This window comes from Schistocerca nitens, chromosome 2 (genome assembly GCF_023898315.1).
Source record: "Schistocerca nitens isolate TAMUIC-IGC-003100 chromosome 2, iqSchNite1.1, whole genome shotgun sequence".
In the NCBI taxonomy this organism is placed as follows: domain Eukaryota; kingdom Metazoa; phylum Arthropoda; class Insecta; order Orthoptera; family Acrididae; genus Schistocerca; species Schistocerca nitens.
Window position 1 is genome coordinate 260,469,724 of NC_064615.1, and position 27,670 is coordinate 260,497,393.

The 27,670-nt window shown below is 38.8% G+C and overlaps 1 protein-coding gene across 6 annotated transcripts in view; it reads left to right on the top strand.

Moving 5' to 3' along the window:
- LOC126235988 (exostosin-3) overlaps positions 1–24,175 on the top strand; it is a 155,777-nt gene extending 131,602 nt beyond the window's left edge. For all 6 annotated transcript variants that reach the window (XM_049944981.1, XM_049944979.1, XM_049944983.1 and 3 more), the window contains 4 exons: positions 7,511–7,635; positions 10,783–10,931; positions 13,551–13,655; positions 23,496–24,175. In XM_049944981.1, the coding sequence (XP_049800938.1) occupies positions 7,511–7,635; positions 10,783–10,931; positions 13,551–13,655; positions 23,496–23,600 (484 nt within the window). In that variant the 3' untranslated portion in view covers positions 23,601–24,175. The remainder of the gene's footprint in view (positions 1–7,510; positions 7,636–10,782; positions 10,932–13,550; positions 13,656–23,495) is intronic.
- Positions 24,176–27,670: the final 3,495 nt, after the last annotated feature.

Sequence of the window (27,670 nt, forward strand, 5' to 3'; positions counted from 1 at the left end):
CAAAGTATTTTCTATCACTGACCACTACTTTCTACCATCTTTCGGGCAGTGTACAAATCCCACATCGAAAAAATTGTTCATCTTTTGAAGCGATCCATGAATCGATCCAATTTGTGACTTCTTCATTAGATGTGTTGGTCAGCCAGGCCATGCATCATTGATCGGAACAGGTGATAGTCAGAGGGCGCAATGTCTGGAGAATATGGCGTGTGGGGTAGGACTTCCAATTTTTATGTTTCCAAGTACGTTTTGACCTCTTTTGCAATGTGGGGTTGAGCATTGCAAAATTGCTTTATTGTGCCTCTCGCTGTATTGTGGCCATTTGTCTTTTAACGCTCTGCTGAAACGCATTAATTGCATTTGATAATGAGTACCTGTGATTTTTTCACTTGGTTTTAACACCTCATAGTATACAATGCCAAGCTGGTCCCACCAAATGCAGAGCATGATCTTGGAGCCGTGTATATTCGGATTGGCCGTCGACGTGGAAGCAAGGTCGGCATATCCCCATAATTTTTTGCATTTAGGGTTATCGTAATGAACCCATTTTTCGTCCCTGGTCACAATGCGATACAGAAATCCCTTTCATTTTTGTCTATGAAGCAACTGTTCACAAACACACAAACGCCATTCAATGTCTCTTGGTTTCAACTCACACGGGACCCAAGTTCCTTCTTTCTGAATCATGCCCATAGCCGTGAGACATTTTGAAATGTCTTACTGTGTAACTCCCACTAATTGTGCCAATTCTTCTTGAGTTTGACATGAGTCTTCACGCAGCAATGTCTCCAGTTCTGCATCTTCGAAAACATTCTGTCTTCCACAACTATGCTGGTCTACGACGTTAAAATCACCGTTCTTGAAGCGTTGGAACCACTCACGGCATGTTCTTTCACTAATAGCGTCCTTACCATACATACTTGAGAGCATTTGATGAGACTCAGCCGCTTTTTTCTTCATATTGAAACACAACAGTAACACCTCCCGCAAATGACGAGAATTAGGCTCGTAAATTGACATTTTCAATAGAGAACAACTTTTGATGCAGGTACAAATTGACTAATGTTTGAATGAGGTTATGTTGACCGAGGTTCAAGCTAACTGCCTGACGTCTGCGATCTGTTTCTTTCAACTGCTACTTACCGTTGTTGCCACCTATTGGCAAACGGCGGAAGCAAAGTTGTACATCTTGTATTATTATTTCTTTACTTTCTCAGACGTTAAGTCTGGTTGAGAATGGAAAGTGACGCGGACCTTGATCAAGCGTCACTTCCTATTAACTGTACGGTATGTGTTATATTGCATTTAGGAACTTTCGGGTAATTGAACATGTATCAATAATTACGGATTTCTGTAGTTGTATATATACGTTTGGATGTAGCTCTATTGCATTGATGTACTGGTGGATATTGTGTGGTATGACTCCTGTAGTTGATAGTATAATTGGTATGATGTCAACTTTATCCTGATGCCACATGTCTTTGACTTCCTCAGCCAGTTGGATGTATTTTTCAATTTTTTCTCCTGTTTTCTTTTGTATATTTGTTGTATTGGGTATGGATATTTCGATTAGTTGTGTTAATTTCTTCTTTTTATTGGTGAGTATGATGTCAGGTTTGTTATGTGGCGTTGTTTTATCTGTTATAATGGTTCTGTTCCAGTATAATTTGTATTCATCATTCTCCAGTACATTTTGTGGTGCATACTTGTATGTAGGAACTTGTTGTTTTAAAAGTTTATGTTGTAAGGCAAGCTGTTGATGTATTATTTTTGCGACATTGTCATGTCTTCTGGGGTATTCTGTATTTGCTAGTATTGTACATCCGCTTGTGATGTGATCTACTGTTTCTATTTGCTGTTTACAAAGTCTGCATTTATCTGTTGTGGTATTGGGATCTTTAATAATATGCTTGCTGTAATACCTGGTGTTTATTGTTTGATCCTGTATTGCAATCATGAATCCTTCTGTCTCACTGTATATATTGCCTTTTCTTAGCCATGTGTTGGATGCGTCTTGATCGATGTGTGGCTGTGTTAGATGATACGGGTGCTTGCCATGAAGTGTTTTCTTTTTCCAATTTACTTTCTTCGTATCTGTTGATGTTATGTGGTCTAACGGGTTGTAGAGGTGGTTATGAAATTGTAGTGGTGTAGCCGATGTATTTATATGAGTGATTGCTTTGTGTATTTTGCTAGTTTCTGCTCGTTCTATGAAGAATTTTCTTAAATTGTCTACCTGTCCATAATGTAGGTTTTTTATATCGATAAATCCCCTTCCTCCTTCCTTTCTGCTTAATGTGAATCTTTCTGTTGCTGAATGTATGTGATGTATTCTATATTTATGGCATTGTGATCATGTAAGTGTATTGAGTGCTTCTAGGTCTGTGTTACTCCATTTCACTACTCCAAATGAGTAGGTCAATATTGGTATGGCATAAGTATTTATAGCTTTGGTCTTGTTTCTTGCTGTCAATTCTGTTTTCAGTATTTTTGTTAGTCTTTGTCTATATTTTCCTTTTAGTTCTTCTTTAATATTTGTATTATCTATTCCTATTTTTTGTCTGTATCCTAGATATTTATAGGCATCCGTTTTTTCCATCGCTTCTATGCAGTCGCTGTGGTTATCCAATATGTAATCTTCTTGTTTAGTGTGTTTTCCCTTGACTATGCTATTTTTCTTACATTTGTCTGTTCCAAACGCCATACTTATATCATTGCTGAATACTTCTGTTATCTTTAGTAATTGGTTGAGTTGTTGATTTGTTGCTGCCAGTAGTTTTAGATCATCCATGTATAGCAAATGTGTGATTTTGTGTGGGTATGTTCCAGTAATATTGTATCCATAATTTGTATTATTTAGCATGTTGGATAGTGGGTTCAGAGCAAGGCAGAACCAGAAAGGACTTAATGAGTCTCCTTGGTATATTCCACGCTTAATCTGTATTGGCTGTGATGTGATATTATCTGAATTTGTTTGGATATTAAGTGTGGTTTTCCAGTTTTTCATTACTATGTTTAGGAACTGTATCAATTTAGGATCTACTTTGTATATTTCCAATATTTGTAGTAACCATGAGTGGGGTACACTATCAAAAGCTTTTTGGTAATCAATGTATGCGTAGTGTAGAGACCTTTGTTTAGTTTTAGCTTGATATGTCACCTCTGCATCTATTATCAGTTGCTCTTTACATCCTCGCGCTCCTTTGCAGCAGCCTTTTTGTTCTTCATTTATAATTTTGTTCTGTGTTGTATGTGTCATTAATTTCTGTGTAATGACTGAAGTTAATATTTTGTAGATTGTTGGTAGGCATGTTATGGGGCGATATTTAGCTGGGTTTGCTGTGTCTGCTTGATCTTTAGGTTTCAGATAAGTTATTCCATGTGTAAGTGTATCAGGGAATATGTATGGGTCTGCAATGTAACTGTTAAATAATTTAGTTAGATGTGAATGTGTTGAGGTGAACTTCTTTAGCCAGAAATTTGCTATTTTATCATTTCCAGGGGCTTTCCAATTGTGTGTAGAATTAATTGCTCGGGTGACTTCATGTTGCAAAATTATCACTTCAGGCATTTGTGGTATCATCTTGTATGTATCTGTTTCTGCTTGTATCCACCGTGCATGCCTGTTATGTTGTACCGGGTTTGACCATATGCTGCTCCAGAAGTGTTCCATGTCTCTTATGTTTGGTGGATTGTCTATTTTTATGTGTGTGTTATCTATTGTTTGGTAAAATTTCTTTTGGTTTGTGTTGAATGTTTGGTTTTGTTTCCTTCTATTTTCACTTTTTTTGTATCTTCTAAGTCGTTTCGCCAAAGCTTGTAATTTTTGCTTCTTTTCATCTAATTGCTCTATTGCTTCTTGTTGTGAGATTTTACCTAACCTTTTTCGTTTTTTGTCTGATATTTCATTTCTTATAAATTGTGTTAACTGCCCGATGTCTTTTCTCAGTTTTTCTATTCTGATCTGTAGCCTGTGTTGCCATGCTGGTTTTGTGGGTTTCTTCTGTGTGTTGGTTGGTTCTGATATCTGCCTAGTGTGTATATTTAGTGTAGTGAGTGCTCCTACATAAACCAGTAGTTGTAACTCTTCCATAGTTGTGTATTCATTTATTTTGTTGTGTATGATTGTGTTGATAGTTTTTATTGTTGTTTCGACTTGTGGGCTATTTGGTGGTCTATGCAAGAATGATCTAATGTCTGTATTTGTGTCTTTGTATTCTATATATGTCAACTGAAATTTTTCTTCTATATCTAACATGTGTGTCACTTCGTGTTCTATTTGTGCTCGTGCTGGTGGCTGTCTTAAAATTTCATTTTCCTCTGATTGTTTAATTGATGTGTGTTGTTCTTTGTTTGTTTGCTCTGGGATGTTTGAGTCCATTACTGTATTTTCTTCTTCTTCTAATTGCACATTATTTTGTTCCAGTATTTGTTGTACTTGTTGTTTGATGTTTTCTAATTCTGACTGGGGTATCCTGTTATTTTTTATTACTACACGAATCTGATCAGCTAGACGTTGTTCTGTTAAAAATTTTAATTCTGGGTATCTGGTAATAAATGTTGTGTATACTTGTGATCTGTATCCAGTTGTGTTGGTTCCTAGGTTTGTTGCTTGGTAATAACAGAACATGAGGTGTCGATTAACTTCATCTGACCATCTCATCCTCTGTCTTTGTTTTCCTTCTAGGGTGGTTGCAGGAAGCATATCCTGCAAAACACCTCTATTTGGATTTAAATCATTTTCCAGTTGGCTAGCAGTGTCATTACCATTGTGGGCGGGCATAGGGTTCAAGCGCCGTCCCCGACCATGACGGCGCTTGTCCGAGGCTTCTTTAGTTCTGTCCTGAACCAAGTAATCACACTAAAAGGGGGGTTAGCCCTATTAGTGGTTTGTTCTTTTCGTCGCCTTTTACGACTGGCAGAACATACCGGAGGCCTATTCTTTTCCCGGGCCTCCACGGGGTGTATTATTATTATTCTGTATCATCAATAAGTGCTGATATTACACATTATTATTATTATTATTATTATTATTATACACTAAAGTAAGCTTATTAAATTTGTGTAAGTCCTACATATGACAGCAGTGCCAAGACCTGTGAACAGTTGTACAACAGTTTCACCATACCTTCTGAGCATGGACCAGTTATGTGCTAATATGAGCTGTATTTGTTGAACTCAATACTGGCTAATTTGCCAGCAGTCTCTCAGTAGGTTCCATTAAATGTCACGCAATACAATTACAAGACCAGCTGGGTTGAAACACTGTATGTTATAGTAACTTTGTATAGTACATGACAGATAATAATAACAGTAATAATAATAAAAAATTCCTTCAAACAATAACACAGAGAGATGGACCAAAATACAAATAAGCTAATCGCTCTTGCAGAGCTTCAACTGAATACCAGCGATACTGACTGTACTTGCAGATAGTCTACCAATAATAATAATAATAATAATAATAATGTGTAATATCAGCACTTATTGATGATACAGAACATAGGTGGAATGAGACACAATGGGCATGCAGCAGTCACCTCTTAATGGACAATATCTACAAAATTTCAAGCCCACACAAGCAGAATAGCAGAAATGAACAAAGAAATTCTCACCATTACTGTCTGTTATTCTGCAGTGAAGTCATTGCAGTATCGACTCTCTTCTGAAGCTCTGCCTAGCACCATATTACAGAATAGATACCACAGGGCAGGGCAGGGCAGGGCAGGGCAGGCAGCTGACAGCACACACTGCTCCTTCTGCCAGAGCCACAGACCCACCTCCATTATCAACAAGCCACCAAGAGCCAAGGTCCCCACACTGCACTCACGTTTACTTGTCCGGGAGTCTCTCTCTTGTACTGTCTATGCTACTCCTTAAATACCCATCCCTCTGTGGGCACCGCTACGTAGGAACCCAGAATTCATTCAGGCAGAAGCGGCCAAAAGAGCACAAACTAAGTAGATTCATTACTAGAGGACAAGTCGCAAGGATTGCTGGTGCATGGCACAGGGATGTTTTTTCATCACTTTAGGTTTATGAGAATATTGTGGAAATTTTCAATGAATTTTTTGCTTTTTATGTCAGTCTGTTCATTCAAAAATAATTTCAAGATGTTTTTTGTCAAATATTCAAAAATTTCTATTTGTTCCAAAATATTTAGCAGGCTGCCTTTTTCAGCAGTGTGTAGGATTGACAGTTAGTTTGTTATGTCACCAGCTGTGTTGTTTTGTTCCTTCAGCTGGGAGCTAAACAAAGATAGGTTTTGCCAGTGAGATCAAGATGTTCTCTGAACCTTCTTCTTATCCGTCAATGTATATTTTATCATAGCTAAGTTATTTTAACATATAATAAACACCTGAATGAGTTGAGACTTCATAGGATTTACCAGCACAATAAATCTTGAAAGTCTCTTTGGGTTCACTACTGGATCCTAAAATCAAGTCGATACAATATTTTGGCGATCCAACATTCTCCTGCAAATGGTGAACAGGTGCATTGCGGAAATATTGAATCAAGTTAATTTTAGGAGGGATGTTCAAGACCTGAACGGGTTAATTAACAGGACTGTTTTAAGGAGTGACAAATTTGTGATTGTACTGGATTGTGTGTTCTGCAGCTTATTGTCAAGTTAGTTTTTTGAAGTGCAAGTTTGATTTTATCTGAAAATTTTATGAGTTATTTTCATTTTATTGATGGGTAGTTTTTAGTAACATAGATGCTGCTGCTGTGGGCATGCCCCTGTTGCTAATCTGGCAATAAATAGAAGTAATCACTACTTGACAGCTTGTGTGTGTGTGTGTGTGTGTGTGTGTGTGTGTGTGTGTGTGTGTTTTGCAAGCTTCAGAGCACCACTTGTTTAAGTTGTACTTTACATATAACTTTTCATCAAATTTATTATTTTGATTTCAAAAGAAGTCACATCTTAAGGTTCTTAACTGAAGAGCAGTTGCAGTTTACTCTTTAAAAAATTAGTGATTGATAGGAACTCAAGAATCGAATGTAATTATGTATATTAGCATGAATATTCACTCACAAACTAGAAGAGTTACTGAAAAGCAGATGTAAACATAACAAAAGGTGATACTGCGCCATGCTTTCAGACACACACACACTTTTGGCCAACAAAGCTGTGGTCTTGAACAGGAGAAATGTGGGCAGGCTTGAACAGCATACAGTAATTATTAAGCTTTTGAAATAATAGGTTCCTTATTTTAAAATTGAGGGGGAATAAGATAGAAAATATATGATATTACTCGTAATTCTCTGATGTTCCTGCCATAGTTTATGCTGTTGATGATTAGGACTGTATTCTCTGAATGTGGTTCCCTTTGGGCTACTGCATTTTTGTTATTTATTATTTTAGTGTGACCATGTTTTTCATTTTTAAATGGCTTCAGAGTGATTATTTGTATGCTGAGGTCACACATTCATTGCATGTACTGCTTATACGGCTGCTTTTATATGATAACAGTAATTACAAATGGAAGTGTTTTATTACATGCCTCAGAGTGTGGCGGGAACAAAGGGATCGTGTTGTCGGTTTCCCTGGACGTTACCATGCATGGGACCTGAACCATAGTGGATGGCTGTACAATTCCAACTACTCCTGTGAACTCTCTATGGTTTTGACTGGTAAGTGGAATTAGTCTGTAGTAGTAGTTAAGAAAAAAACAGCTAACTAATTGATTCTCTTAAAATTTCTCCTTAGTTGGATGACTATGAATGCATATTGCCAATAAATTCAGAAAATGGGGGAGGGTGGAGGAGGAGGGGGGTGGTGTTAAACACACTATTGTGATGGGACAGTGACAAGAGGAAATTGTAAGGCACCCAAAGCATAAATAAGGCTTGTGTTTTGTTGTTAGTACTGCCCATCTAACACACAGCTGTCAGTTTAGTGCATGTTCCATGGGTCATAATTATGATTTTAAATAACATACAGGTAGAACTTTAATGCTTCATAAGTGTTTTTGAGAGAGAGAGAGAGAGAGAGAGAGAGAGGGAGGGAGAGAGAGAGAGAGATTTACTCAGGAATGTGTGTGTGTGTGTGTGTGTGTGTGTGTGTGTGTGTGTGTGTGTGTGTGTGTGTGTGTCAGCGAGAGATTAAGATACAGGTTGTTAAAAAATTCAGTGCCCAAACTGGTGACAGAAGTGCATATTGAGCAAGAAAAGCATGTGTAAGTAGGCATGTGGCGAAGTAGGAAAATAAAAAATGCCTTCTTCAAACATTACAACAAAGTGGATTTGAGGTACATAGTGTTTTCACATTCTGGTGTTTATGTTGAACCAGTAAATAGCATGTAGTGTGTAGTTCTGGTCGCAGTACATATCATGGAGTGCTACACTTGAAAGTAACTGTCAGATATATATCCCATTTGACTTGTTTTTCTAAGGCTACATGAGAACTTTATTGCATTCCACCACTGTGGACTCAGATGAGGAATTAGTTGTAAGAATTAATGCAGTGGTCTCTCTCTCTCGTGTGTGTGTGTGTGTGTGTGTGTGTGTGTGTGTGTGTTTGTTGATGCAGTGGTGCAAAGTCACACATGCCTCTGATTTGTGTGCATTAGCCAGCTTTTGCAGGTACCAGAGTCTCCTCATTCCAGTCAGGGAGACAAGTGCAACCCCTGCTCACTTCTCTGCTGTTCTGATTGTTGTTCAAATTTACCTTTGCATTTACTCTACACCTGAGTGGTCTAATGAGAAACACATGTAATTTGAAAAGGGATGCCATGCATTTGTTTGTATGTGGTGGGTTAATTCTGAGGGTTATAAATACAGAGTGAAACTAAATGAGTGTCTGTGGTTCCCACCAGTAAGTAAAACTTGGAAATAACAAAGGCAGAACAAAAAAAAAAAAAAAGAAACATTTGTTCATACATCCAATGAATACATGTTGAAGAGTGATTCTGGGGACATCGATTTGCCGAAGCCATACTGAACCCTTTATGGAACACTTTAATTTGTAAATGGTTGGTTTAGATGAAAACAAATAAGAGAATGCCGAAGTCCTGCTTATAATTGAAATAGTTGTATGGTTACTGCAGTGCAGGAAACTTCATTGCTATACACTGACAAAAGAAGTGAACTTCCGAGAAGTCGTCGGTTTCTGTTTGACCCACAGGTCAAATTGGCAATATCCTGGAAATGTGGGTGCAGGCATATTCGTCGTCAAGATTCCTGTTGACCATGTCTGACCACCAAAGGGAGGATCACACTATTGTGCACCAAGCATACTGTAATCCCTTCACATCTGTGACTGCTTGCTGAGAACGAGTGCAACATTGTGTCTCACCCTGTGTGAGACTGGTTGGAGATTAGCAGCAGCCAGACATTACTGTCCCATGCATAGGCTGCTGTTAGCACCACAACAAAAATGGCTGTGTTTGGAGCAGTTTTGTTACTGGGAAGCAAACTGCAAATCTGTGGCACGTCTTATTTTCAGTGATGAATCACAGTTCTGCACCACAAAAAATGATCATTGTCGGTGAGCATGGTCATGGTCATGTTTTCGGGAGAGGTCCCAATTTTGCAGTGGTGTGGAGAGCCAGAGCAGTGTTACCTGTGGTATCTTGGTGTGGGGAGCTATTAGGTATGACTTCAGGTCATGGCTGTTGTTATTGTGGGAACTCAGAGCGAACAACAGTATGTTACAGACAGAGTGCATCCTCATGTGTTATCCCTTGTGCAACATTATCGTGATGCCATTTTTTCGATAGGATAATGCTCATCCACACATGGCACATGTCTCTGTGAACTCTCTGCATGTTGCTTAGGTACTCTTCTGGCCAGGATGTGTCCTCGGTGAAATGTGTGGGATCAACTCAGATGTTACAACAGTTGTGGGCCAGTTTGCCTCAGGAAAGGTTGTAACAACTTTTTAACACCCTTCGTAACTGAATCATTGCATGCATCCAGGTCAGAGGGAGTACAATGTCAAACCAATACGTGGGCTCATAGTGCCAAGTTATCTATAAATTTGACTTGATTTAGTAATAACTAACATTAAATCATATACTCTCTCAACCCGTGATGTTTCATTTCGTTTTGCCCCCCTCCCTCCCCCTTCTGGGTGCTTTCTGTCAGGAAGTGTATGATGGCAGACCATTTATATGCAACAAAAGCAAGAGCAGACTGTATATTTATCCCTGTGGTAATCTGCAATGAGTATTCACCATGCAGAAGTTGCTGTCTAGATGCTAAGTAATCTGCTTTTGCCTCAAAATTGTGAAATACACAACACTGTGCTTTGTGAGAACACAACATTTTATTGTTTTCTCATTTGGTGGGTTGCTGAACTGTTCAGAGGTACAGTTCTACATACACTTTGCATTATTTCTCCATGCCAAACTGAAGAATAAGACATAGAAGGTAATACGCTGCAGTCATGCTTTGGAGGAGAGGTTGTCAAATTCCTTTATGGTCACTGTGATTTAAGTTGGTATGTTTGTTAACTCCAGGAATGTTCCTTTAACAAAGTGTGATGGGCTTTCTTCTCCATTCTTGTCCAGTTGAGCTTGTGGGATGTTTTTAATCACCTCAACGTCAACAGAAAGTCAAACTGTAACATGTTTTTTAAAGAAATAAGAAAAAGTTGTTGTAATTCCTAAGTTATAGGAGGTCTTTTTATGGCCCCAGTATGTGTAAACCCCGTGTATTTTACTTCAGACTACCAACTATGAAACTTTATTTCTCTTTCTTGCTTATCATCACTTTTTTGCTGATAAGTATGGTGGTTCTTATGCCATTTAATCACACTTGTAACATTATTATTTACAGGTGCTGCATTTTTTCACAAATACTACACGTACCTTTACACATATTGGCTTCCTCAAGCAATAAGAGACAAAGTGGATGAATATATGAATTGTGAGGATATTGCTATGAATTTTCTAGTTTCTCATATCACTAGAAAGCCTCCAGTAAAAGTAAGTAATACTGACATAAATTCTTCAATTTTACCTACTGCTTTTTGTCTATTATTTTCTTTGCACATACCGATATTAGTGCCTTGTAATTTCGAATCCTTGTTATCTTCTGACCATGTAGCATTGTGGCATTTTTATTAAGAGATTGCAGTCAGTACTACTTCAAATAAAGAATGGAGACCGCAACAACTAAAGTAACAAACATTTATGAGGTAGACAAGATGACAGCATTTAAAGAGAGAAAATGGCTCTGAGATATCACTGAAGGTTTTGAACAGGTATTGCGAAGGGGTTATACAGATTTAGGCAAGAGTAGCATAACCCTGATGGGTTGAAATTCAGTTAGTGAAAAACAGGCTTCAGAGAATTTTAAGAACAGAGAAAGGAGTGCAGTAGGGGGAGGGGGGGGGGAGACTTAATGAGAGATGCTGCAATAGGAATTAAGTTTAAACATGAGATTTGCAGAATGTGATGTTGAAAAAAATTGGAGACTTGAATTCAAAAGTGATATGGTAATAGCATGGTGAATAAACTGCTGATGAATTTATTGTTATATTAATTGATAGAAAGATGTCCATCCACCATACAAGCAGCATTTATTAACATATGACATGTTAAAAAATATGAGACCTGACTTTAGGAATGGCTTATATTTTAAATGAGGCCCATCTTGACTCGATTAATAGTCCAAACTGATCATAGACAAAATGCGACAAGCTGTTTACCCCAGTATTGTTTTTAAACCCATATTTTAATTATATTAAAAGAATCTTGTGATATCAGTATTATTTTTGCTGATTTAAAGTCCTATTCCAACTTTTTTGCTCTGAAATGTGTGCACCATGTGTGATGTAAAACATTACACAATCTACAAAAATGAGTTGTCATGATAAGAACAGAGAATATTCAGAATATGCAAGGCACCCTCCTGAATATGTAAAATAAAGGAAAGCATTTTTTTAATACTAAAGCTTGAGCGAATTGGGGACTGTGATGTTGCTTACGTAGCAACAAAAGATAGTCTTAGGGAAAGCACTATGCAAGGTAGCCTTTTCTCTGTGCGTGCTCTTAACACACTAACAATAGGGAAAATCCTGATTTGGTGGCAAAATATACATGGCTGCAACTGATAAGTAACAACCAATAAGTGTAACCATTTGACTATCTTGTACATTTGCTTTAAATAAAAAGATGGCTGCAATGCTAACCATTGTAGGATAAGTACCCTCTAAGAGTTAGCAGTGTTTGAGCTCCAGTCCTTTGGCTTAGAGTAGCCAATGCATATACAGTTATACTCAGATGTGGAGTAAGTAAGCTGGCTACATGATTTTCTTTTGTTACATGTACTCGTCAACCAGGCCATCACTGCACTATCTCATGGCACCCCTGTCCAAGGTCAAGAAAAAAATATGTATATAAAGGGATGCAGGTTGTTCTCTCTCTGTAGACCTCAGACACAAAGTACCTATAGGAAAAGCTTACAGTGATATACATACTCCTAGTATGATGCCATTTGAAATAAAAACTCTGTTGCCATCATATAGGCTCCTTTCCATTTTGTTCACATGGCTGTAATGTCTTCCAGTGGTATGAATCATGCAAAGAAAGTGAGGATCAGTTACCAGTCTAATCTGCAACCCTCACATGAAATTATATTATTATCCTAAAGTAAAGATGATATTTCTGCCATTGGGACACCAGTAGTAATTTTGGAATGTTAAACAGGTTTTCAGTGTGTGTCATTTTGTCATCCAAAAATAACAGAATTATTGAGATGGTTAATGAATGACTGATTTACAATATCATGTAATTTCTTATGTTAGAAGAAAATTATACAGTGAGATGTGAGACTTCCTTTGCAGTGGTATGGATTGTCTGATTTGTTGTAATTGGAAGTGCCTTTGGCACATCAGATACATTTTATATTGAACACATATTTGAAATTCTGCTGTATTCACTTCTATTATTTTTGTTGCAATATAAATAATCCATTTTTAATAAATACTTTTTGTGCCTCATTTGTCACTGCTGGAGTTACTTCTACTCTGCAAACATCAGAGATAACATATCAGATCATGACAGGTTTCATCACTCCAAAGAATAGATGGGAGAAAACAATAGGGCCAATAAAAAATCACTCCCAGCAACAAAATGTGGGTAGACCCCTCTCAACCCCTCTCTGCTGAGGCCCTTGTGAACCATGTGAGAAAGCAGATTGAATGACGAGTGTAAATAACGTCTTTACCGTCAGATCACTGCATCATCTTGACAAATGATCTGATTCATATTGTCAACATTGTATTAATAACATAAATTACAACATTCAAAAGCAGTCTGTTTGACGTAAAAAAGTACTGCTGTGACTGTTAGTGGATGTGTTTAGGTGTCTGTGTATGGGCAGTACTGTATAATATCACTAGAAAAAGAGTGGTAAGCTTGAAAACTTGTGTCTGTGCTGTTACATATGCCTAAGTCCCAGACTTAAATCGGCCGTAGACAACTGGTTGCCATTTGTAATATTTTTATTTCTTCCATCCTGGAATTTCCACTATTGTGACATTAAACAAATGTAGAAATGATTTTACTTCATGTTTTACTCATTTGATTTTTTTTTTCCAGGTGACTTCCCGCTGGACTTTTCGCTGCCCTGGATGTCCTGTCTCACTTTCTGAGGATGATACTCATTTCCAAGAGAGACATAAATGTATTAATTTTTTCACAGAGGTATTGTCTGCATCAGCTGAACTTTTCCCGCATATTTTTCTATGTGTAGTGGGTTTTCAGTTGAATGGGGGCCTTTGTTGCATAGCATTGTAGCGTCAGTAGAATTCAGAAAATAATATTAGGAATAGTATAGTTTGCAACTCACTGCAAAGATGACCCACTGAACCACAGACGGGCACAACGAAAAAAAACCATCACACATATAACCCTTGGCCAAAGTTTTCCTCAGCAAAGAAAACACACACACACACACACACACACACACACACACACACACACACACACACACGATTGGTTGGAGCTGTGTGTTTTCTTTGCTGAGGAAGGCTTTGGCCAATATATGTGTGATGGTCTGTTCCTTGTGTCTGTGTGCGGCTCAGGGGGTCATCTTTGCGGAAAGTGGCAATCTATTCTAATCATAATATTGTTGTTATTACAACTTGGAGTTTCCATTGTTCAATGTTGCAGTATAATCATATATATTACAACAGCAAAATATGACCTAAACAATAAATTTTGAATAAGAAATAGAATTGTGAACAGATTTGATCATTGTTCTAGTTTTAATGTTCACTGAGTTTCATCCTTTCACTCTTAGCATGTAGTGTCTGTCTGTGAGAATGCTGCCAGATTGTGGATATTATTGATATGGCCCTACAGTTCCAAATATGACTGTAGTCAATGTTTCTTTCAAATCCCCGCCCGGACAGGCTGATTTAGGTTTTCCGTGGTTTCCTTAAATCAGGTGAATGCTGATATGATTTGTGAAAAAATTGGCTGTTGTGTTTTGGTTGAGATGGTAGACACTAGATATTGTCTTTTCTATGTGCAGCTTTCAATACTTGACAACAAAACTTACACTTTCAATCTCTGTCCTGTATTGTTGTTTAGGGAGTGCTTTTGAAAAAGATCTTGGGTTTGACAATGAATTTAGTAGCTCAGAAAGTGAAGAATGCGACATTAGATACTGAAAGTGATGACAATTTGTCAGTTGACTGGCAAGTGCTCCCCAGTGGTACGAGACAAAATATTGACTGTGCTCCACCCACCTCCTCTAAGATTTCTGTTCACAAGCAACCATTGTGAAGTAAATGGTTCATTTCCATAGGTACACAGAAACTAAAAAATTATTCAGGTTTCATAATATTTTCATCAAAGTCTTGTGCACAATTATACTTGAGATTTTATTGATGGTTATCTTCAAAAATTTGTAACTCATTATTTTGAACTTTAAAAGCTATTTTTGCAATAGGTGGAGGTCAACATCAAGGAAAGTGGCATGGGATTTGGAGTAGGACCAGGTGAATCTGATGGAATCAAAGGAGTTGAGGTTGGAGAGGAAATTCTGGAGTTCTTCTTCACTGTGAGTCCAGATCATGAAGATGTCATCAATAAATCTGTACCAAACTTTGGGTTGGCAGGCCTGGGTAACCAAGAAGGCTTCCTCTAAGCGACCCATGAATAGGTTGGCGTACGAGGGGGCCATCGTGGTGCCCATGGCTGTTCCCTTTAATTGTTGGTATGTCTGGCCTTCGAAAGTGAAGAAGTTGTGGGTCAGGATGAAGCTGGCTAAGGTAATGAGGAAAGAGGTTTTTTGGTAGGGTGGCAGGTGATCATCGAGAAAGGAAGTGCTCCATCGCAGCGAGGCCCTGGACGTGCGGAATATTTGTGTATAAGGAAGTGGCATCAATGGTTACAAGGATGGTTTCCGGGGGTAACAGACTGGGTAGGGATTCAAGGCGTTCGAGAAAGTGGTTGGTGTCTTTGATGAAGGATGGGAGACTGCATGTAATGGGTTGAAGCTGTTGATCTACGTAGGCAGAGATACGTTCTGTGGGGGCTTGGTAGCCAGCTACAATGGGACGGCCGGGATGATTTGGTTTGTGAATTTTAGGAAGAAGGTAGAAGGTAGGAGTGCGGGGTGTTGGTGGGGTCAGGAGGTTGATGGAGTCAGGTGAAAGGTTTTGTAGGGGGCCTAAGGTTCTGAGGATTCCTTGAAGCTCCGCCTGGACATCAGGAATGGGATTACCTTGACAAACTTTGTATGTAGTGTTGTCTGAAAGCTGACGCAGTCCCTCAGCCACATACTCCCGACGATCAAGTACCACGGTTGTGGAACCCTTGTCCGCCGGAAGAATGACGATGGATTGGTTAGCCTTCAGATCACGGATAGCCTGGGCTTCAGCAGTGGTAATGTTGGGAGTAGGATTAAGGTTTTTTAAGAAGGATTGAGAGGCAAGGCTGGAAGTCAGAAATTCCTGGAAAGTTTGGAGAGGGTGATTTTGAGGAAGAGGAGGTGGGTCCCGCTGTGACGGAGGACGGAACTGTTCCAGGCAGGGTTCAACTTGGATATTGTCTTGGGGACTTGGACCATTAGAAGTAGGTTTAGGATCATTTTTCTTCGTGGCAAAGTGATATTTCCAGCAGAGAGTACGGGTGTAGGACAGTAAATCTTTGACAAGGGCTGGTTGGTTGAATCTGGGAGTGGGGCTGAAGGTGAGGCCTTTGGATAGGACAGAGGTTTCGGATTGGGAGAGAGGTTTGGAGGAAAGGTTAACTACTGAATTAGGGTGTTGTGGTTCCAGATTGTGTTGATTGGAATGTTGAGGTTTTGGGGGGAGTGGAGCTGGAAGTGGGAGATTGAGTAGATGGGAGAGACTGGGTCTGTGTGCAATGAGAGGAGGTCGAGGTTTGCTGGAAAGGTTGTGAAGGGTGAGTGAGTTGCCTATCCGGAGGTGGGAATCCAGGAGATTGGATAGTTTTTTGAGGTGGAGGGTGGCATGCTGTTCTAATTTGCGATTGGCCTGTAGGAGGATGCTCTGGACAGCCGGTGTGGATGTGGGAGAGGAAAGATTGAGGACTTTTATTAAGGATAGGAGTTGACGGGTGTGTTCATTGGCTGAGTTGATGTGTAGGTGAAGGATTAGGCGGGTAAGGGCAATGGATTGTTCAGTTTGGAACTGGTATAGGGACTGATGGAAAGAAGGATTACAGCCAGAGATGGGAACTTTAAGTGTGAGGCCTTTGGGGGTAATGCCAAATGTCAGACAAGTCTGAGAAAATAAAATATGGGAGTGTAATCTGGCTAGGGGGAAGGCATGTTTGCGGAGGGAATGTAAATAAAACTTAATGGGGTCGTTGTTGGGATGTTGTGAGGGTGACATGGTATTAGAAGGTGGAAAGTGTAACATGAGGCTGAAATGAAAATAAAAATATATGGCGAGAGATAAGGTGAACTAGAAAGCAACTGGAGATCTGGTTTGAAAAAAGGCGAAAAGGTGTTGGTTATGGCTGGGCTATGTTGATCCTGTGGTGAACTAGGGTTGGTAGACAACGATGTGCACAAAGGTTATGTGGTTGTGTTGCCGCCAAAACACGTTAAAGGGTGGAGCAGTTTGGGAAAATTTCGAAAAAACTGCGTGTACATGTATTAAAAGGAGTGGTTTTGTGGTGGCAGATTGTGAAAATGAGGCTAACAATTGTCTGACGAAGAAATAATGACGTTAAAACCTGTGGGAAGCGGCTAAAAAAGATCAGTGATGTGGGAAAAACGGAAATGGGAAAAAAGCGAAAGTTATTGGAACTAGCCGAAATGGCTGTTTAATAGCTGAAAGGAACGGTTTGTGAACTGGAAACGGTGGATTTTATAGCAGCAGTGTTGTTGAAAGCGGAAAAAATTTATTGGCTATGGATTGGAAGTGGGTTACGTATTATTGAGTATATATAGGAAGGATAAAATTGTATGATTTATTCGGTAAAGAGGAGAAGGTGAAGACAAAGTGAAACTACTTGCAAAAACAGAAAGAGAAAATAAGATGACAGGAAAGATTTCGAGATGCAACAGTGACAATAACAAACGAAATTGTTGGGTTGAAATTAGTGATATGAATATAATAGAGGGAAACATTCCACGTGGGAAAAATATATCTAAAAACACAGATGATGTGACTTACCGAACAAAAGTGCTGGCAGGTCGATAGACACACAAACAAACACAAACATACACACGAAATTCAAGCTTTTGCAACAAACTGTTGCCTCATCAGGAAAGAGGGAAGGAGAGGGAATCCCGGGAGCGGAAAGACTTACCTTAGGGGGAAAAAAGGACAGGTATACACTCGCGCGCGCGCGCACACACACACACACACACACACACACACACACACACACACACACACACACACACACACACATCCATCCGCACCTACACAGACACAAGCAGACATTTGTAAAGGCAAAGAGTTTGGGCAGAGAAGTCAGTCGAGGCGGAAGTACAGAGGCAAAGATGTTGTTGAAAGACAGGTGAGGTATGAGTGGCGGCAAATTGAAATTAGGGGAGATTGAGGCCTGGCGGATAAAGAGAAGAGAGGATATACTGAAGGGCAAGTTCCCATTTCCGGAGTTCTGACAGGTTGGTGTTAGTGGGAAGTATCCAGATAACCGGGACGGTGTAACACTGTGCCAAGATGTGCTGGCCGTGCACCAAGGCATGTTTAGCCACAGGGTGATCCTCATTACCAACAAACACTGTCTGCCTGTGTCCATTCATGAGAATGCACAGTTTCTTGCTGGTCATTCCCACATAGAAAGCTTCACAGTGTAGGCAGGTCAGTTGGTAAATCACGTGGGTGCTTTCGCACGTGGCTCTGCCTTTGATCGTGTACACCTTCCGGGTTACAGGACTGGAGTAGGTGGTGGTGGGAGGGTGTATGGGACAGGTTTTACACCGGGGGCAGTTACAAGGGTAGTAGCCAGAGGATCCATCGTCATTTTTCCGGCGGACTAGGGTTCCACAACCGTGGAACTTGATCATCGGGAGTATGTGGCTGAGGGACTGCGTCAGCTTTCAGACAACACTACATACAAAGTTTCCAAAGGTAATCCCATTCCTGATGTCCAGGCGGAGCTTCAAGGAATCCTCAGAACCTTAGGCCCCCTACAAAACCTTTCACCTGACTCCATCAACCTCCTGACCCCACCAACACCCCGCACCCCTACCTTCTACTTTCTTCCTAAAATTCACAAACCAAATCATCCTGGCTGTCCCATTGTAGCTGGCTACCAAGCCCCCACAGAACGTATCTCTGCCTATGTAGATCAACACCTTCAACCCATTACATGCAGTCTCCCATCCTTCATCAATGACACCAACCACTCTCTCGAACGCCTCGAATCCCTACCCAGTCTGTTACCCCCGGAAACCATCCTTGTAACCATTGATGCCACTTCCTTATACACAAATATTCCGCATGTCCAGGGCCTCGCTGCGATGGAGCACTTCCTTTCACACTGATCACCTGCCACCCTACCAAAAACCTCTTTCTCATTACCTTAGCCAGCTTCATCCTGACCCACAACTTCGCCACTTTCGAAGGCCAGACATACCAACAATTAAAGGGAACAGCCATGGGCACCACGATGGCCGCCTCGTACGCCAACCTATTCATGGGTCACTTAGAGGAAGCCTTCTTGGTTACCCAGGGCTGCCAACCCAAAGTTTGGTACAGATTTATTGATGACATCTTCATGATCTGGACTCACAGTGAAGAAGAACTCCAGAATTTTCTTTCCAACCTCAACTCCTTTGGTTCCATCAGATTCACCTGGTCCTACTCCAAATCCCATGCCACTTTCCTTGACGTTGACCTCCACCTGTCCAGTGGCCAGCTTCACACGTCCGTCCACATCAAACCCACCAACAAGCAACAGTACCTCCATTATGACAGCTGCCACCCATTCCACATCAAACGGTCCCTTCCCTACAGCCTAGATATTCGTGGCAAACGAATCTGCTCCAGTCCAGAATCCCTGAACCATTACACCAACAACCTGAAAACAGCTTTTGCATCCTGCAATTACCCTCCCGACCTGGTACAGAAGCAAATAACCAGAGCCACTTCCTCATCTCCTCAAACCCAGAACCTCCCACAAAAGAACCGCAAAAGTGCCCCACTTGTGACAGGATACTTTCCGGGACTGGATCAGACTCTGAATGTGGCTCTCCAGCAGGGATACGACTTCCTCAAATCCTGCCCTGAAATGAGATCCATCCTTCATGAAATGTTCCCCACTCCACCAAGAGTGTCTTTCCGCCGTCCACCTAACCTTCGTAACCTCTTAGTTCATCCCTATGAAATCCCCAAACCACCTTCCCTACCTTCTGGCTCCTACCCTTGTAACCGCCCCCGGTGTAAAACCTGTCCCATGCACCCTCCCACCACCACCTACTCCAGTCCTGTAACCCGGAAGGTGTACATGATCAAAGGCAGAGCCACGTGTGAAAGCACCCACTTGATTTACCAACTGACCTGCCTACACTGTGAAGCTTTCTATGTGGGAATGACCAGCAACGAACTGTCCATTCGCATGAATGGACACAGGCAGACAGTGTTTGTTGGTAATGAGGATCACCCTGTGGCTAAACGTGCCTTAGTGTACGGCCAGCACATCTTGGTACAGTGTTACACCGTCCGGGTTATCTGGATACTTCCCACTAACACCAACCTGTCAGAACTCCGGAGATGGTATCTTGCCCTTCAGTATATCCTCTCTTCTCGTTATCCGTCAGGCCTCAATCTCCGCTAATTTCAATTTGCCGCCTCTCATACCTCACCTGTCTTTCAACAACATCTTTGCCTCTGTACTTCCGCCTCGACTGACATCTCTGCCCAAACTCTTTGCCTTTACAAAGTGTATGTGCGGATGGATATGTGTGTGTGTGCGAGTGTATACCTGTCCTTTTTTCCCCCTAAGGTAAGTCTCTCCGCTCCCGGGATTGGAATGACTCCTTACCCTCTCCCTTAAAACCCACATCCTGTCGTCTTTCCCTCTCCTTCCCTCTTTCCTGATGAGGCAACAGTTTGTTGCGAAAGATTGAATTTTGTGTGTATGTTTGTGTTTGTTTGTGTGTCTATCGACCTGCCAGCACTTTTGTTCGGTAAGTCACATCATCTGTGTTTTTAGATATATTTTTCCCACGTGGAATGTTTCCCTCTATTACATTATATGTATTGTGCTTGCCAAATGTTGCACAGTTCTTAAAAATGCTCATTTAGTGATTTGTATGTAAGAGATTTATTTTTATTGCTGTGAATATTTGAAAGACTGCTAAAGTCAAAGACGTACACTATTAAATATAAATTTCTCCCATGATAAACAATGATTAATGCTCAGTACTCATAACATTAACCTAACACCATATCTTCTGATAAAAATAACTACTTATGACAGTTATTTTATATTTATTTATTTTTTTCCCCAGAAATGTCCTTAGACTTTGTTCCCGCAAGCACATTTTTGGACCACGAAAATCAGGGAAAAAAAAAAAAAAAAGGGCTTGCATTTGGGTAAATGCAGTAGCTTGTTACTTCTACAGCATTGTGACATTGAGGTAGTGATCCATCCCTAATGACCATGATATCAAAAGCATGATACTCTTGTCCACTTTTCATTTGTATCATAATTATGTCAACAGCTTCAATACAAGTAGCTGGGTGGTTGTTCTTTTAAATTTTACCAATTAAAATATTAAGGACTGAAGCTATTGTTTATTACAACTTCAGCTGACTAACACTGCCCTCAACTGTTGCTACTGTATTTATTCTGTCAGTGCTGCCTTATTCCTGCCCTCTGTGTTCTATTTCCTGTATTGTGTTTAATTTCTAGCATTACTTTTAATGTATTACAAATTGTTTTCTTTATATGCTTGCCACCCAAACATTGTTATTGTTTGTACCCTGTTCTCTCTTTATGTGTAGTCTGTTTCATATTGTTTTATGTTCTTCCATTCTCACCTGCCTCTTCTTACACTTTCTGTGTGTTCTCCCACCTCCAGACTTTATTTGAAATTTCTTCCATTAACCTGTTTCTTTCTTTGTGTCTGTTTTAGCTCTCATACTTTTTGCTACCCATTTAGATACTTATTTCATGTACTGTTGTGCCATACCCAGTATCGTATGTATGGCTACATTGTAAGAGGGAATTGTTTGCGTAGATCTATTTCAGTATCCACTTTCTTTTTGTTTTAATAGTAATTAGAACATAAAGAAATCATGATTTCAAAGTGTATTGGCCAGATCACCTTACCTTTATGTTAAAGGTTTTCCCTCACTGTAATTTTTTGTAGATTACAGACAGGAAGGCTGATTTTTACTTACCATCAGCAAGCACAAGTTCCAGATCTGCCAATAGAAACACTTCAGAAACATTAGTCCAAGTTTTTGGAACAAAAAGTTCGTGAAACAATGAGGAAAGCAGGATTGGTCGGGGAAAATTGGGAAGGGATTGGGGGAGGGGTGGGGATCACTCACCCTAAGGTTGAAAGAGACCCACCTATCACAAGAAGGAAGCTTTGCCTTTGTCTTTTCTTGATTGTAACAGATGGGTTCCTGTTAACTTAAAGTATGAATGTTACCTGTCTGTGCCTTTCTGTCTCTATAAGTGAAAATGAGATGGGACAAACACACAGGCATATAACTACTAGGTGACTGATGAGTGACACATAGAAACATGTGTAACTAATTTAGTTATACATTCTCACAGATACACAAGTAGGCATACAAGCACACTCACAATAGTGACACTCTTTTCAGTGTCATTGTGATTTTAATTTAATTGGGTGTGGCTCAGTGTTTAAAAGCATTTGTGTCAGACTACAAATACAAAGGTACGAGGTTCAGTCCTGTGCAAGTCCTAAGATTTTTTACTTCTTGCAATGATTTGTGTATGTGAAAAATACCAAGTTGCACTATGCTCGAGTCTATGTTTAAACTATAGCACCCCCACTCCCCCCCATAACTGGCTGTATAAGGTAGTTTGAAGCTCAGAAGGAGGCAAGGGAGTACCAACTAGTTAAACACTGTGGAGCATGAGATTATACCTTGAGCAAGCGCACCATTTTTTTGAACACAAGTGGACTTTTGCGTACTTAGTACACATGTAAAGAATAGCTGCGTTTTTGTTACCAAGGTGAACATATATGAGCAAAATCACACTTTAATCTTGTTTAATTAAACAATGACAAAACAAACTTACATTATATGAGCTAAATCATTGTTTAATTGAACAATAATAAAAAACCTTGCATTATATCACTCTGTTGCCGCATACAAGTCTAACTCTACAGTAATGATCTACTAGAAATATTAAACAGTGTACTTGCTTCAGATCCCTGCCAACCACTTATTTGATTACTAATTATCTCCTCGATAAATTGTGGGATTGTGCTGCTAGCTCAGGATCTGGGTAATTTTCTTTCACGAGTTGTAAATTTTTTCTCACCTGGCTTGCAGTTTATTTTATATTTCTTCTGATTATTTGGATATATTGCTATGTTATGTGAAGCAATAATGAAAGAATAGCTACTGGCTCGCAATTACCACAATGGAACAGTACGAAAAAATGTTATTTGTGGTTGGTGCACACTATACAATGTGCACCCGCTTGAGGGTTAACTTTGAGGTTCAGGACAGCTTTCCCTGTTTATTTTACGTTTGGAGCTCTGCAATGAGATCCATGGTTACAAGGTTTCACATTCACCTAGATGCAGTAAAAGTGGGAGATCCTGTGTTGACAGAGGTACGTTTGTGAAAACACTAGGATGTCCAATGCAGCTTTTACATTGCCAAATCACAAAAGCTGTCATGTATTATATTGCAGTGGAAGATAGTTTAATTTTATACATTTTGTGCCTTTTAAAACTTTTCATTAAATTTTGATTTGATGTCATAGTTGTGCTATTTGTGTTGTACTCACAATATGTCATTAACTTCTTTTTGTGTTTGTTTCCTTTGTTTTTCTGAGAAATGTCTTTGAAGTAACTCCATGAATATTTTCTTTCAGGTATTTGGTTATATGCCGCTCCTGAATACACAATTTAGGGCTGATTCAATCTTATTTAAGACAAGAATTCCTCATGATAAACAGAAATGCTTCAAATTTATTTGAAATCCAAGTTGTGCTTGTACCAAGAAACATTCACATTCAGTGAGTGCGTACTTTGAGGTAACAACTGATATATTTTCTGTGTCATCTGCAGCTGTGAGAAGAAATATGCTGGAAGAAGTATGCTGTAAAGAAATGCACCATTTATGATCACAGCAATGGCTATGGCTTCATAAGTTCAAAAGAGAATAACTTGACTTTAAATCGTAAAGATTTTTCCTGAAACAATAAAACTGTTAACAAAATGCATTGTGCTTCGTGGCCAGTGAAATTGAAGTCATAAGTACTAGTCATCAGTGACTCTACATTGGTGCACACAGTCGTTCAGTTCTTGTGTTTTTACTTTGTTAATGTATCATAGTTGTTTGTATAAAAGTACCACTTTGCTGCACATCCTACATCCATACCCATAACCTGTCCCTTAGCATCCTTGTACAGTTACAGTACTGTTCACATTTAAGAAGACAGTCTTTCTCAGTTATTTCCGATGTATGTGTGTGATATTAGTATAAGGATATAAAGGTGGAGCAGTATTGCACTTTTATTTTTAATAGTTGTTGAAACAGCTGGTAGGGCGGGGGGGGGGGGGGGGACAATGATGCATTAGTGGTTCGTTATATATCTTCTGAACTGTCAAATGTTTAAGCATCTCACTTAGCTTATGTACTTCATCTTCAGTCTTTTTATATGCAGAACTTCCTATCTGCATATTGATAATTCTGGACCAAATAGTTTCTGTTGCTTATGTACTTGAAATGTAACAAAAGATGTGGCAGTGTTTATTTTATACAAAACAAAACTGGTAATTATGATTATGAACTAGTGCACTTCTTGACTTTCAGGTAATATTGATTTGAACTGCCAGGTATCTTGCAGCACACATGCTAAGGAACATGTTATCCTGCATTACATTGGATTTTTTGGAAATTAGCAATTCGCTATAAAACTCCAGTCGTTACTGAAAGTTGCATAAAGTTTGTTTATTCAAAATCAATAATACCTTTATTCGTGCTCTTTAATCACAATTTTTAAAATTCCTAATCTGTCAGAAACACATACGCAATGAGCTGGTAAAACATATAACAGCAGTGCGTGCAAAACCATCTGAAGGTGTTCATTTCTGAATTAAATTAATTATCTGGCCTTTTGGAAGCTATGATCAGACATTGCAAATAAAATAGTTTGAATGTTCTCAAGATCACTTTAGTGACAATGGCACAGTTAGGAAGAATATAAATCAGGTTTTACAAAAATTTGAGGACTGCCATGTTAATGTGCTCCATTCCTCCAAGAAGAAAATATGTGAGCTATGTTGTCACAAATTATATCTTTTCTGGTATCAAGAGGAACACAAGTAGTCAACTCATCTCCCAACATCTATTTTGTACCTTTAAATATCTTGAGCACATTGTGTTATGCATAATTTACATTTGGTGTGCAAACTTTGCCATAAAATTGTTACCATAACTATTACTGAATGTGATAGCTAAGTTCTCATAGCCCAGTAATTACATTTTTATTTACTAATTTTCTAAATGTGTACAATTTTTATAAATAAAATGTGTGTTAGTAAAAATAGAATTTGTGCTACTTAACAAAGCAGTGGCTTAGCTGCATATGTATAAAAAGGAAACTTGAGACAACTGAAAAAATGTTACTCGCCAGTACATACATAGAGGAGACAAAGTGTTTAGTACAAAAGTACACACACTGTCCTAGCCCTCAGAGCTGTTAGTTCCTTCTTTGAGGAGGAAAGGGGGATATGTTGGGAAAGTTAACAAGGAAGGGCAGTTCACTCAGACCCCAGAAGGAGAAGAACCCATCTGTTATGGGATCAGAAAGAATAGGAAGTCAAACAGGACAGAAATAAAGATAAATTAGAAGAACAAAAATGAATAGTGCAATAAACAGCCAAGAGGGGGCAAAAAGAAAATAAATAGGAAAAGGAGAGGTAGGAGAACAAAGATAGCAATTGAAAACAATAAAGAAAATGATGTGACATAAAACAATAATAAATAAAATTCATAATTTTTTATGAAAATAATATTTCATTTTTATTTGTGTATTTATTTATTATGCATCATTTTCTTTATTGCTGTTACTTTTTCATCTTTGTTTTCTTCTCAAGGAAGGAACTGATAATGTTGAAAGCTAGGATATGTTGTGTGCTTTTACTTTTAGATGTGTAAAGTTGAGTATTGACCAACAATCAGGTGTAACTATAACTAATATGAAATGATTGTGGCAAATTATTGCCAATTTAATTATAAGCTATTTTTGAAGTGATGTCATAAAATGTGATACACTTGCTGTAAAAATGTAGGTACAGATACAGTTAGTTATCTGATTTTTTTTTTACCTGAAGTCATATTTGTATATTGTTATTCATCTATGAGTGTGTCATCACATTTTAATTTATAACATAAGATAATTTTAAGATTTGTTTACTTTATCCCACAATGAAAGTAAAATTTAATTTTTATTGCCAGTGGAAAAGTTTATATATAGACCAAAGCTGTACTGTGATAAAACCATATCAAAGAACTTTTATGAGTTTTTAATTATCTGTATAATGCTTAATGTTCTGTAACCAGTGTGAATTTTGTATTTGTGGTGTAGATTTTACAGTGAAAAATGTTTAAAACATTTTGTCTGTTTCTTGTATTTTACTAAACTTGTCATGCAGATTTTTTCTACTGCTACACACGAACATATTTTATTTGTATGAATGTGTAAAATGAATTATTGAAGTGTGCTGTATACATGTGAAATTTTGCGTGATCATTGTGAGAGTTATGTGTAAGCACAAGTGCAACCAACATCTCTTGAGCAGCAAGCTAAAAATGTGTTTTGGTGGTTTTTATTCACAGTTTATAAAACTTAATGTTTCCTATGGAAGAAGTGAATGGCATGTTTATCCTTCTTAAAACATTCTTTTGTATCATGTTGAAAACAAAAGAGTATTTGTTTTAAACTATTCAAAAAATGGATGTTTTACTCTTCTGTACATTTTTATAGGAGTTGCTGTCTCTATGGAGAAAAGAAAAGTATGGTCTTAATTCAACTCATTCTTTTGTTGTTGTAACCCCAAAAAAGTAATTCTGGTTAATGTTTTAAGTGAATTGTCATTACTGTAGAATAATAAGTAATAATTCTCTATTAGCCAAACAATGGAAAATCCAGGTAGGAAAATTGACAATGTAGGAAAAGACATGTTGCTACTTACCATAAAGAAGACACGTCAAGTTGCAGACAGGCACATTTAAAAGACACATAAAGGTTTGGCCACAGCCTTCATCAGTAAAAGAGAGAGACACACCATTCACACACACAAGCAAACACTCCTGACACACACGCGACAACCAGTTCCATCAGCCTGAGGTGCTGGAGTTGGTGGTCGTGTGTGCGTGAGGTGTGCTTGCTTGGTGTGTGAATGGTGTCTCTCTCTCTTTTACTGATGAAGGCTGTGGCCGAAAGCTTTATGTAAGTGTCTTTTAATTGTGCCTGTCTGCAACTTGATGTGTCCTCTTTACAGTAACTGGCACTCTGTCTTTTCCTACACTGTCTATATTCTTTAGCTTAGTTAACCCTTTGACTGCTGTGGACAAGCTAACTCATCATGCTCCACTGCTACTCAGGTGCTTTACGTGTCCTGTTCCACTGACCCTCTCACTGCTACGGTCAAGTTATTTCCATATCTCGGGGAATAAAAAAGTTTCAAATATTCATCATACAATGTGCGTGCCTCTGTGGATGCTATCTCTTGCAAAAGAGCTCATTTCAGTATCTTGAACACTTTATGGAATATGTCTATTGTTGTGACTAAATGATTCCACATGGTGCACTGCAGAGGACAGTCCACTAGATGTTTAAAAAAAAAAAAAAAAAAAAAAAAAAAGTAACTTGAGAATGAAATGAGATATCACTCTGGTCTCAATTTTAAATAAAATTTCGATTTCTCTACATTTCATACATAGCAATGCATGAGCTAAAATTAGCCATACATACACTTTAAGCAATGCATTTTCTCCTCTACAAACTCTTTAAAATTTCGTGCAATCCCTACTTAATTT